The sequence below is a fragment of the Onychomys torridus genome, chromosome 14, assembly GCF_903995425.1.
Source record: "Onychomys torridus chromosome 14, mOncTor1.1, whole genome shotgun sequence".
Lineage (NCBI taxonomy): Eukaryota > Metazoa > Chordata > Mammalia > Rodentia > Cricetidae > Onychomys > Onychomys torridus.
Genome location: NC_050456.1, coordinates 53058517 through 53072752, shown reverse-complemented (window position 1 = coordinate 53072752; position 14236 = coordinate 53058517). Strand labels below are relative to the sequence as shown.

The following is a 14236-nucleotide window of genomic DNA, read 5'->3' as shown; positions in this document are numbered from 1 at the left end:
GTGGGAAAAAAATACAACTCCAAAACAAAACAAAACAACAAAAAACAGAAAACCAAAGTAATGACTTAATAGTCTGGGGGTTAGAACTTTAATTAAATACTCATACATTTGTGCAAAATACTCATGCATCAGGGCTTTACATAGTAATAGCTCCTGGTAAAACACGACAACCCACGTCTTCACAAGGCCAACATCCTCACTCATAAAGTGCCAACAGTAATAACCCAACGTCCAAGGTTAAGACAGAACTACTGGTCAAAGTGCCTGATCAGTACACAAAGCATTCTACCCCAAGTCAGAGTAACTCACTCATGTCACAGTCTACTCTCAGGGTAAACAGGCCAAGCTCACAGTACAGATCACTCCCCTCAACTGGGATATTCTGACAACTTCCCTCCTGGTCCATGCCACTACCAAGTGATGTTTAGTCTGAGGAGAAAGGAGGACTAGCCTTCTTGACCCCCAGGGCAGGGAAAGAGTTACATCTTCACCCTGAGAAGCCAATAGAACCTCTCTTGATTATAATTTAGATAAGAACCACTAGATTGAATAATAATGTCTGAAACTCCCCTGGCTGTTTCACCTTGAGACGTCCATCACTGGGTTAAACATGATGCTAATTGCATTTGGATTGATTAATTTCTCTCACTCCTGTCTATTCGAATAACGCTTAACAAAATAATCATAGTGCCCAGAGCCAAATCTTTTCCGTCAAAGGAATGAAGCCATCAGAACAGGCAGAGATGAAAGAAATGAAGATGACCCGTAATTACAGCTACGGTGATATCATTACCATATTATACAAAATGAGCATGGGGGGTGGGGGAAGGAGGGGCTGAGATTATTTATTTATTTTGATGGAACCCTACAACCTAAGAATACAGATTTGATAGCGAATGCAAAGAAAAATGTAACTTTAAAATAAGAATCTGCTCATGAAATCACAAAATCCAGCAAGCTCCAAGGCCCCAGATACATCAAGTGTGTGGGACTGTGAGCAGGGATTAGCCACACCACTGCTTCTCTCCACAGGAACACTATGTACATGACCTGTAGAGAGGTAAGATGCTGTCTTCTTCACACCACAAGGATTCCCAGAGCTACTGGGAATTCTTTACACAGAAAATATAATTTTGTTTTAACAATTTTGTTCGACGTGGCCTTGAGGGCTGGAGAGATGACTCAGAGGTTAAGAGCACTGGCAGCTCTTCCCAGTGCCCACATGGCAGTTCACAACTGTCGATAATTAAGGTTCCAGGGGATCAGACACGCTCACACAGACCTACATGTAGGCAAAATACCAATGTACATAAAATAAAAACATTATTAAAAAAGTGGCATTGTTTATAAATTTATTACCTGAATTTTAACTGACGCTAGTTCTAGTTTAAGATGCCAAAGAAAATAGATGTCTAAGAATCTTACATATGGTTCATTGGACAATATTATGGAGTTTATTTAAAACACTAGCAGGGAAGAATATAATACTATTTCCCTATAAACTTTTCTATTGCCCAGTAGGAGCTTTTAACACGTGTGACAGAAAGCCTTTGATTGCACAGGAGTTAAAACCTGGTTCTACCAGGGTTATGTGTTGGTCCACCCCAACATCTACCTTATTGGTGATCTGCTGGAGCATGTAAAGGGGCCAGTCCTGCAGACCCAAAGCTGCAAGACCTCCACCACACAGGGCAACAGCAGGATCTCCAAGAGGAGTCCCAGTGAGAGCACAATATTGATAGTGTAGCAGAAACCAGAGTCCTCAAACCAGACCAGTGACTCTGCAGTGAACACTTGCAAGTAAAGATGTATGGACAGAAGTGTTTACTATGTGACTCACTATGTCACACTACAGCTCCCATGACGGAGATTGATTTTTTCCTTCTTTTTTTTCTCTCTTTTTCTTTTCTCTTAATTTAATTTTATTTTATTTTGGGGGGGAGTGGCTGCAAGGGCAGAGGGCAGATATGAAGGGATAGAGAAATGAATGGAATGGAGATGCATTGTATGATGTGAAAGACACAAAGAAGAAATAAAAAAGGAAAGTTAAAAAACAAACAAAAAACAAAGAAACAAAAAAACCTGATTCTAAATCTAGAACTTACTAGATGGTGTTTGCAGATAAATCATGTAGCTTCTCTTTGCCTCAGCTCTTTCATCTGTAAACTACAGACAGACAGACATGTGTTCAATAAGTGCTGGTGCAAGACAATAGACCAGTAACAAAACACACACATTAAAGCAATGTTGTTCCCCAAGGCTAACTTTATAGTATCTACAGAGCCCTGTACAATGTTTTCGTCACTCCATTTACTTAAGCTAACCGAACAGACACTTGTAAAGCACCTTGCACACAGAATTAAAAAATATTTATGAACTAGAGTAAGTTCATACTTGGTATATAATTTTAAAAAGATGGAGAATATCTGTGGTTAGGGCATTTTAAAGGCAGAGCTCCCTGCGAAAAATGAAAATGGGTACTGAAATCGCCTTATGTAGCTTGGAAAATAGGTATATTTCTCTATTTTCCTTTTTTAAATCTTTTTTATTTTTTATTTTTTTAAAGATTTATTTATTGATTATGTATACAGCATGTATGACTGCAGGCCAGAAGAGAGCACCAGATCTCATTACGGATGGTTGTGAGCCACCATGTGGTTCCTGGGAATTGAACTTAGGACCTCTGGAAGAGCAGTCAGTGCTCTTAACCACTGAGCCATCTCTCCAGCCCTATTTCTCTATTTTCTTCTTATGTATATGCATGTTTTTCCTGCTTGTGTGCATGTCCATCATGTATGCCTGGTGCCCTCAGAGGTTAGATGATGTTGGATCCCTTGGAATTGGAGTGACAGGTGGTTGCTAGGAACTAAACCCAGGTCCTCCGCAAGATCAGGAAGTGCTTTTCCTGACTGAGGCATCTCCACAGTCCCTGTCTACTTTCCTACGTAAGTGTTAGGAACAAACTAAGCACATACATTTGAAGTGATAATCAGTTACAACTTTGAACAGTACTTTAATAAAAAATCCAAACAAATACTTCTGCCAGTTAATAGAGTAAAAATATGTTTTGTTTTTTAACTCAAAAGGAAAGGGAAGCTATCAAAAATTACTGTGGTTAGGAATTTATTTTTACTCTATTAACTCAATATTATCTGGTCTCTTTCTTGGTTTAGACAGACGATGTAATATATTGAAAATGGTTTATTTCTTCTCGCTTTGGAATTAGATAGCTACATATTTAGATTTATTATAGAAATAGGTTTATTTTTATTATTGCTGTTTTGAGACAGGCTCTTACATTGTAGCCAAAATGGCCTTGAACTCATTACAATCATCCTGTCTTAGCCTCCTGATCTCAAAACTTAAAGGCTACAAGCAGCCAGCTATGGTGGCTTACAACAGTAATTCTAGCATTCAACAGGTGAAGGCAAGAAAACCATGAGTTCAAGGCCATCCTTATCTACATAGTGAGTTCCAGGCCAGTTTCGTTATATAAAACCCCATCTCAACCAAATGACTACAAGCAAATAAGCTATTCCTGAGCATCAGTTTTCTTGTCTGTAAACTGTAAACTATGATTTTGTAAGCGTAAACAAGAGGTTTTTAAAAAGAAGGAAGCTGGATGTACGGCAATCCCAGTTTGTAATTTCAATACTCAGAAAGTTAAAGCCAGAGACTGTCAAGAGTTTGAGGCAAGCCTGGGATACATAGTGAGTACTAGGCTATCCAGATATACATGGCAAGATCCTGTCTAAAAAAAAAAAAAAAAGAAAAAAGAAAAAAGAAAAAGAAAAAGAAAAAAAAAATACTGTTTGGCAAGTCAATACATGGAAGGTAGCAGCCATCATTTTTATCCTTTATGTCTTAGCCCAAATGTCCTCCACCAGAGTGGTTTCCTTGACAGGCCTAACTAAAGCAAGACCTTTTCAATATACTCATTTCCATCTCAACCTACTTACTTCTTTCACAACACTACAAAATCTGAAATTAACGTTATCTTTCTTGTTTCATCAAGTTCTGCAGAACCTCTTGCAGCAACTAATAAAATACCAGATAGGCATGGTATCCCACACCTCTAATCACAGCACTCAGAAACAAAAGCAGGAGGATCTCTGTGAGTTCAAGGCACCAGTCTGTCTACACAGTTCTAAGACAGTTAGAGCTATATAGACAAACCCTGCTGTAACACGAATCTTAAAAGTTCTTATTAATAAAATCAAACCTGAGGCCAGCTATTGGGGTGAATGCTGGAAGATCAGAGAAGCAGAACAAGCCACAGCCACCTCACCTTGCCAATTCCTCAGCTGATTCTGTTTCCTCAGGCTAGAAGCCTCTGAGTCCTCATCCAAATGGATCTCAGCTGAACTGTGTTGCTCAAAGCCTAAAAGCTTAAACAGCCCTAGTTCCTGGTTCACACACCTTATATACCTTTCTGCTTTCTGCCATCACTTCCTAGGATTAAAGGAGTGAGTCACCATGCCTGGCTTTGAACTCACAGAAATCCAGAGGATCTCCGCCTCTGGAATGCTAGGATTAAAGGTGTGTGTGCCACCATTTTCTGGCCTTTGTATCTAGTGGCTGTTTTGTTCTCTGACCCCAGATAAGTTTATTAAGGTGCACAATATTTTGGGGAACACAATGTCACCACACCCTGTCTCAAAATAACAAAAGAAAACAAAACAAAAGAGTATAATATAGGACATACAGTAGCTGGTCAACATTTACTTGTGAATTGTACATCCTTCTCAATTATCATTATTATTCTTACTATTATCATTATTAATTATTTAATGTGAATGACTGTTTTGCCTGCATGGAATGTCTCTGCACCACCTGGTGTCCACAGAAGTCAGAAGGGGGCATTGGATCTCCTGGCACTGGAGTTACAGATATGAGCTGCCAAGTGGGTGCTAGGAATCAAACCTTGGTCCTCTCGAAGAGTAGCCAGTGTTCTTAATCTCTGAGCCATCTCTCCAACCCTCCTTTTTCAATAATTTTTATTTTCTTTGAGACAGTGTCATGTAGCTCAGAGGCTTTGACGTCATCATATAACTGAAGAGGACCTTGAACTCCTGATTTTCCTGATTCTATCTTTAAGTACTGGAATTGTAGGGGAGTACCACCTGGTTTCAGCTTAAATTTATAATTAAACTCTGTGCATAAAAAATTTTGCGGGGTTGAGGATTTAGCTCAGTAGTAGAGTGCTTGCCTGGGAAGCACAAGGCCCTGGGTTCGGTCCTCAGCTCTGGCAAAAAAAAAAAAAAAAAAAAAAAAAAAAAAAAAAAAAAAAAAAAAAAAAAAAAAATTGCACATAAAAAAATCTGCACTTCTAAAATTACTTACACAATTTGCCCTTGAGCCAGGATTCTACTATAGAGTATTTGTATGTCTATTCACTTCAGTAATTTTAATGAAGATAAGAAACAACCTGCCGGGGTGTTGGTAACGCATGCCTTTAATCTTAGCATTCAGGAGGCAAAGGCAGGCGGATCTCTGTGAGTTCAAGGCCAGCCTGGACTACAGAGTGAGTTCCAGGAAAGGCAAAAAGCTACACAAAGAAACCCTGTTTTGAAAAACCAGGGGAAAAAAAGGAAAAAGAAAAAGAAACAACCCAAGTACCCATCAACAGGAAATGGACTGGTTGAGTAAACTATAACACACCATGTTGTGGAACATACTGTTCAACTGTACAAAGGAATGAGGAAAATACCCTCTTACCATTAGAGAGAGAACTCTAGAACACACTGTTAAATAATAACAGCAAGGTACAGCATGTAATGAAATGTTACCTTCATGTCACCATACCTGGCCTTGTTACAAGGAAATTTAGGAAGATGGTATTTAAATAAAATATGTATTAATTATACTGTCAAAACAAAACATTGCAAGCATAAAGTCTTGTATCAGCTTTGCTGATAAAGACAGCTAGCTACTAGGGGAGGGATTATCGAGAGGGAAAAGGTAGACAAATATACCTTTTCTCTAATTTTTACTCTGAGATATGTAAATATTTACTATTTTAAAAACCAAATCCATTAAACAGAAAGAAACAATCTTTAAGATTTGACATAAATGGAATGCTAAATCTATAAAGTATGGTATAACTACATAGTACAAAGTAAAATTTAAAAGGCATACTAAAATTATACGTGCAGTCATACATTTCCTTGGAAGCACATATCCTAACAGTACAGGCAACTTAAACTACATGCAGCGGTCTTTTTGTTATAAATAATTAGTGCTTTTGGAGCTACTTTTCACTGCAAGTGAAAGCAAATGATTATGTTAACTATTAGGAACCAAGACTTTCCCACAAAAGAGACAATTATAAAATAAGACACACTAGGTAAAACTTCAATTTGACTGGACATGTTACTGATAGGAACATTTAATGTTCTCCTCTTCTTTTCAAAAGAGATGGCTCAGTGGATAAAGAAGAAACTGGGGAGGGACTGGAGAGATGGCTCAGAGGTTAAGAGCACTGGCTGTTCTTCCAGGGGTCCTGAGTTTAATTCCCAGCAACCACATGGTGGCTCACAACCATCTGTAATGAGATCTGATGCCCTCTTCTGGCCTGCAGGCAGACAGAATACTAACTGTATGCATAATAAAAAAAATAAAAAAATCTTTAAAAAAAAAAAAAAGGAACTTGGCTCCATGCCTAACGACATGTTCAAACCTCAGGTCGAACCCACATGGTACAAGGAAAGAACTGATTCTCACAAGTTATTCTCTGACCTTCACATGTCCACTGTGGCATGCCTACGTGTACACACACACATAAATAAATAATGTAATGAAAATGTAAAGGTTAGATGGTGGCATACATCAGTAATTCTAGTAACTTGGGAACTAAGGCAGTAGGTGCAGGGGCTGTGGAGCTGGACAGAGAGCCCAGCAGGTCACAGTGCTTGTTGTGGAACACTAGGACCCAAGTTCAAATCCTTAGCACCTATATAAAAAGTTGGGCACGACTGGATGTACTATTATTTCTAGTACTGTGGTGTGGTTGGCATCAGAGGATTTGAGGGGTTTGCTGGTCACTAGGCTCGATCCTGTCTCACAGGAATAAGGCAGATAGAGCAGGACATCTGATGTCTGCATGCATGCATGAATGCACACAGATCTACACAGATCACATGCATACACCACGCACACACACAAGAATCCCAGGCTGCTTAAGTTACACAATAAGAACTTGCCTCAAAACAAAACAACAAAAACCCAAACTAGATCACACCAAACTACACTCAGACTCTAAGCAGTCTCCAACACTGTTCATGAAGAACGCCCGGAAAGAACGACTGAGCTGTACCAAAGAACATGATTAGTGTTTCCCTGTCTACCGAAAGGAAGCAAGACTCCTTGGAGAAACAGAAGAAATTTCAAGGCTGGAGAAGTAAATGGCATGGCTGAAAGCAAGGAAGCTATCAAATACTAGTACAGACATGTCAAAGATTTGGGGGCCAACACAAAGAGGCATCCACTAAAGGCGGGATAATTTTAGAGTCAAAAAAGAGCAATGGTCACAACACACCAAAACATATTGAGGTCCAGCCAAAATGGCTCAGCAATAACACAGTCTGTCACCAAACTGGACCACCTGAGCAAACTCAGCCCTGCAGCCCACAGAGCAGTAGGTGAGAAACAACTTCTACAAGTGTCTCTGATCTCCACACACACGCCTCCTTCTCCAATGAACAAATGTAACAACAAATAAAAGATATGAATACAGACATCTATGATGTTAAAAATAATCCACTGGTCATTTTGATTCATTATTCTGACAACTGACAAAAAGATGAAAAAAAACCTCTATTCTCTCTGCAGTCTTTTTGGACTGAATTTCAGGGAAGCAAAATAAATGTTCATATAGTGGAATAAAAAGAATAACAGTTGATTTTTGAAAAAGATAAGGTTGATAACACACAAACACATTAATTTTCTCTCAAACTGGAACAAATACACAATACACATCATGTGCTTGAGATAGGTGTGTGTGTGTGTGTGTGTGTGTGTGTGTGTTTGTGTGTGTGTGTGTAATTATAGGGAAGATTAAAATAGATTAGACTTATGTCAACAAAACATACTATTTGGACACTAATTCAAACAAAGCAATTGTGAAAAACAACAACGATGACACAATTCTGAGCTGGACAGGGACTACAGAAGACATTGCTAAGGAGCTATATTATTTTGTTCAATGTAATAACTATGTCATTTAAAATGTTAGAAATGAATACAAAAGCATACGAGAGGAAAGGGCATGAAAGCTAGGATTTGCTTTTAGTAGTTTCAGTGAACATAAGCACAGCATAAAGTGTGATATAAGTGGGTGCAGATCTAACAACAGCTGAAGGTTGACCATTATGGGATATATGGGGATGAGTGTGGGGTTCATTATAGCACTCACTTTAGTTAGTACATGCTTTAAAGAAAACTTCACTAAACACTAATCACTACATATCACCGTGTAATTCAAATCACACTATAATTCTAGAAACGCCATGATGAGTTCTCAGAGAAGAGCAGACAAGGAAAGTGATGGGGAGAATTAATTCTGCAGAGAGCTTGGAAATGGCTAGACAGGAAGAATGTTAGAAAGGGGGTCATTTTTCATGTCAGGAATATTTATTTTCATTGTTAAAACCTTTGGATGAGAAGCAAATTAGATATGGTCAATGGTCAAAAGCAGATTATTTATTTTTAAATACACATTGAACACAGGCTAGGTCTAGTAATGAGGATATGCTACTTTGCAGCCCACTTCTCTCTTAATTACTTATGAAATCACACAGATAAATAGCTTAATATTTCACTCTGTCCATAACATGGCTATAAGAGAATTCTACAGGTCAACATGTCCCTACAAGATTCTTGGGAGGGGGAAGAGATTATTGACTCTCTCAGAAGAGGCTACAGCAGAGAAGACTAGCAAGATACAAAACAAAGAGACTAGCTTAACTTAACCTTCCACTAGCCAAACTGTAGTTCAACAACTTCATCCTCACACTGCCAACAGCTACATACATGAATGATGATGACCTCACTAATGCTACTTTACTTCGGCCATACTTTTACTTCATAGATTTATCCAACAAAGAAAGATTTATTTATTTTACTTTATATGTGTAGGTGCATGCCAGGAGTGTATATGTATGTTGTGCTAGGGCTTCTATTGCTGTGATAAAAACACCACGACCAAAAGCAACTTGGGAAGGAGAGGGCTTATTCCAGCTTACAGCTACCCATCATGGTCCATCACTGAGGGGAGTCAGGGCAGGAACTCAAGCAGGGAATGTGGAGGCAGGAACTGAAGCAGAAACCATGGAGGAGTGCTGCTTATTGGCTTGCTCCTCATGGCTTGTTCAACCTGTTCTCTCTCTCCCTCCACCTCTCTTTCCCCTTACTTTTTCAAGATGGGGTTTCTCTGTGTAGCCTGGGCTGTCCTAGAACTCACTCTGTAGACCAGGCTGGTCTCAAACTAACAGAGATCTGCCTGCTTCTGCCTTCCTGAGTGTTGGGATTAAAGGTGTGCACCACCACTACCCAGGACCATCTGCCCAGGGGCATCAATGCTCCCAGCAGGCCAGGCCTTTGACATCAATCATTAATCTATAAAATGCACCCCAGGCTTGCTGACAGGCCAATCTAGTGGGGGCATTTTCTCAACTGAGGTCCCCTTTTCTTAAATTACTTGAGCTCATGTCAAGTTGGCAAAAAACTAACCAGAACATATGTGCACTACCTGAGTGCAGGTGCCCATAGAGGCCAGAAGAGGGCATTGGATCCCCTGGAACTGGATTACAGACAGTTGTTAGATGCACCATGTGGGTGCTGGGAACAAACCTCAGGTCCCTTGCAAGAGCAACAAGTGCTCTTTAACTGAGGAGCCATCTCTCCAACCCCCTGCTTTGTTCAATTTAAAACAGATTACTTGTTACTTACATATGTATGTTCCGTTTGTCCAAACTGACTGGAAAATAAATTCACTGATGAAAGAGATTTTGAGTTAATTGAATTTGAAAATATGCAAAATGTACAGTGGCTACCTAGCTTTAATTTAAAAACTTTTCTTTATAAAATTATGTAGCATAGAGAAAATTATGTTGCAGTATAAAGCCATAATACTTTCATCTTCAGTATTTATGAATTTCACTTAAAGCTGAATTACAATCAGATAAGATTATCTTCCTTGTGATTAGAAATAAGAGCTAGTTAAACCTATGTTTTTCCCCAGAATATTCTGTTTTGATATTTCTAAGTAACCTTATTTGGAATATTAATAAATTATGGTTTGAAATAATAAGAACACAAAAAATCTTTAGCCAGAAAAAATTAAACCATGTAAACAGTGCATCACTCAGCTCCAGAGCTTAGCCTGCACCTAGCTAAAAGATGCTGTGTAGTGAGAGAGAAATATTCTCATGACAGTACAGATCAGCAATTTGGATTTTGTTTCTTTTTTTTAATTTAGAATCTTAAAAGTTGCTTGTGGATAATCAATATGGCAAAAGAGAATATAAGGGAAATGTTGTTAATCAGATTTTATGCAGGCATTTATTATGTAATTTTTAATTAAATTTAAACTTCCATTTTATTAACATTCAAATTAATATACAAGTGAGAGTAAAAAGAAGAATTTTATAGATGCTAGCTAGACCACTGGCCTCAAAATCAAAAACTATTTTAATTGTCTAGTTAACAAGCTCTTACTTCATGTTCATTATATGTGTATGACTGCAGACTTAGATGCTAAAAGAAACTAACAGTCTTCCTTAGAAAGTGTCTTCCTGCCGGGTGGTGGTGGCACACACCTTTAATCCCAGCACTGGGGAGGCAGAGCCAGGCGGATCTCTGTGAGTTCAACGCCAGCCTGGTCTACAGAGTGAGTTCCAGGAAAAGCGCAAAGCTACACAGAGAAACCCTGTCTCTGGAAAAAAAAAAAAAGAAAGAAAAAAAAGAAAGAAAGAAAAGAAAGAAAATGTCTCCCTGCTCCTTTGGGTACTGACATGTTCTCAGGAGTTGGTGCTCTGTACAAACACAATACCTGTGGAGAGTTTAGTGAATATGAATAGCCTTCCCCCAAGGCCTTGAGGAGGGATTGGTGGGAAAGTCAAGAAATCATCTTATTTCAGTAGACTGTGTGTTTTGATTCCAGCTAGTCATTTTCAAAGAAGGAAGGTCAATTGAGAAAATGCCCCCACCAGGCTGACTGGTGGGCAAGCCTGTGGCACATTTTCATGATTGATGTGGGAGGGCCCAACTTACTGTGAGCTGGTGGTCCTGGGTTCTGTAGGAACAAGCCACTGGGAGCAAGCCAGGAAGCTGTACTCTTCAATGGACTCTCCATGAGTTCTAGCTTCCAGGAATTCCAGCCTTAAGAGTGCCTGCCCTGAATTCCCTCAGTGAAAGAGAGTATGACTTGAAAATTGAAAGATAAAATAAACCCTTTATTCCTCAAGTTTGCTTTTGGTTATGGTGTTTTATCACAGTAATAGAAACCTAACTACACATGGAGTATATGGGTAGGTTAGCATTTTTAAGTTACATAAGTGGTTCTCAAAATGTTGTTCCTGGGCCAATACATCAGTACTACCTGAAAACTTGTTAAGGCATATAAATTCGGGGGCTGGAGAGATAGCTTAAAGGCCATCTTCCAGAGGTCCTGAGTTCAATTCCCAGCAACTACATGGTGGCTCACAACCATCTGTAATGAGATCTGGTGCCTTCTTCTGGCGTGCAAGCATAATACAAGCAGAATTACATAAATTAATTAAGTAAAAAAAAAAAAAACTTTAAAAGTTAAAAGAAAAGACTTAAATTCTTAAGCCTTCCTTCAGAACCTAAATGGGAAACTTTAGATTGAGACTGAGCCCAGGAATCCATATTTTAAGCCCTGGAGGTAATTCTAATGCAAGTTACAACCACTAACCCATATTGCCCAATATTTTTCATTTTATATTTCGGTTCCCTGTAGCTCAAGTTCATTACTAATAGAAGCAAGGTTTTACTCTATCAGCACTATGATCATAGTCACATTTCTTTTTGAGACAGTCTCCCATATCTTGGACTGGCCTCATACTGCTCTACAGAGCCCAGGAGGACTTTTGACATTTGTTTCTCCAGCTCCCTTCCGGGATTGCTGGCATGCACTACCATCCTAGTTCATGTGGTGCTGCGGATGGGACCCAGGGCTTCAATCATACCAGGTAAATGCCAACTGAACTACACTCCTAGCTACCATAAAAACATACACCTCTTATTCTAAAGCAGTGAAGGGAAAAGAGAGACACTTTCAGAACAGACAGCAACAAAGGGGTACTGTTAAACATTTAGTCCAATAATTAGATTTTCATTGAATATTTTTCCCCAGTGCTGGGGATAGAACCCAGAGCTTCACATATGTTTGGCAAAGGGTCTGTCTATTGCTGAGCTACACTTCCAGCTCAGGGTAAGAAGTTTTACCAAATTTAAGCTCCATCTGTATTGTCATCTATGTGCTTAACATTAAGCCTTTAATACAATTCTTAACCTTGAGAAGTTTGGCAGAAGATACCCTGGAAATAGAGAATTGTCAAACAATGGCATGGAGGCTTTAAGAGGAGACAGAAGACAATATGAGGGCAGAGATGGAGAGAACTTGCCAAGGAGTTGAATTGGACGGACAGGGAAGGCTTTAGAAACGGAATGCTGTTTGAAATGAACCTTTCAGAAGTGCAGGGACGACCCAGGCAAGGAGAAAGCAGCTCCTGTGAAACAGCTGTCCACTAGGCCACTGGTGTCAAATGTAAGTGAACATCATGCAATGGGAGTCTCCCGCTGCACAGGGTTCTGTGGATACCACACTAGTGGACAAGGCCAGGCCTTTAGGAAATTAAGTCACAGACAGAGGACTAGGAAGATAACAGGCTGGTAACGTGCCGGCTTACCCAAGCAGGAGGACTTGAACTTGATCTCCAGCGCCCATGTCAACAGTGGGGCATGCTAGGACCTTTGCATTCCAGCACTGGGGAAAAGAGAGAAGGGTAGGTCCCCAGCTCAATGGCCAGCCAGTCTAGCTGAATGGAGAGCTCTCCACTGAGTGAGAGAAAAACAAGATAGACAGCTCCTGAGGAGCTACATCTAAAGTTGACCTCTGCCTCACATGCACGCCTTTTCATCATTTCAAATACATAAATGATTTCTTTTTTTAAAATAAATGATTTCTATGATTTGGTTTGATTTGGATTGCTCCATAAAAAAACAAACAAATAAATGATTCCTAAAATCCAGGCTAGAGATGCTATCTTAAAAGCTAAAATATTACTGTGCTTAACCAAATTCTGTGATATAGCCACACCTTAAAAAACTTTTATCAATTATCACTGTATGTTTGTACACAATTGGTGTGTAGGGACACATATCATGGCACACATGTGGAGGTCAGAGGTCAACTTTGTAGAGTAGGTTTTCTACTTCTAATTTTGATTTTTTTTTTTTCCCCAAGACAAGGTTTCTCTATGTAGCCCTGGATGTCCTTAAACTCAGAGATGGGCCTGCCTCTGCCTCCCAGGTGCTGGGATTAAAGGTGTGTACCACTACCATCACCACCCTGGGCCTGCTTCTCTTTCCACTTTTTAACTCAAGTCAATAGGCTTGCACAAGAGGCATCTATACTGGCAAAGCCATCTCTCCAGCTCCCAAATAGCCAAACTGTAAAATCAACTTTGTCTCTATATTCATGCTGACTCCAATAAATTAATATTTCTATAACCAAACATACCATCCTGCCAGCTCCCCTCTAAACTATTTTTTTTGAAAATACAGAAACTACAAGATCAAGTTTTCAGAATTTGCTAAAAGGTTTATTTAATAGACTATTTACCAAGTAAATAGCTGATCTAGCCGATTCCTAATAAATCTCAACATTCCAATCCAAGGTTAACAGCCAAAGGCAATGTGAATAAAACTTAAAGTTCCCTTTCATTCATCACATTGCTCGAGTGACTTTCTTTTTTTCTTTCACTTAAAAGACATGACTCTATATGTATAGATGTTTTGCCTATATGTATTGTACTGTACGTGTCTGTGCACTCTGCACATGCCTGGTTCTCCATGATAGCCAAAAGGTGTGGGGTCCCCTAGGACTGGAGTTACAGATAGGTGTGTTCCATCACGTGAGTGCTAGGAATTGAACCTGGGTCTTTGAGAAAAGCAGCTAGAGCTTTTGATAAGCCCCAGGGCCACCTTTAGA

At 39.3% G+C, this 14236-nt stretch overlaps 1 protein-coding gene across 4 annotated transcripts in view; it reads right to left on the bottom strand.

Annotated features, from left to right (window-relative positions):
• The window catches only part of Lin52 (lin-52 DREAM MuvB core complex component), an 87385-nt gene that overhangs the window by 10724 nt on the left and 62425 nt on the right, over positions 1-14236 (bottom strand). The window contains exon 6 of one of the 4 annotated variants that reach the window (XM_036206483.1): positions 12933-13009. The exons of 2 other annotated variants lie outside the window; for them this stretch is intronic. In XM_036206483.1, the coding sequence (XP_036062376.1) occupies positions 12972-13009 (38 nt within the window). In that variant the 3' untranslated portion in view covers positions 12933-12971. Of the gene's footprint in view, positions 1-2110; positions 2167-12932; positions 13010-14236 lie in introns of those variants that run through there. One more of the 4 variants, XM_036206484.1, reaches the window with a different exon arrangement.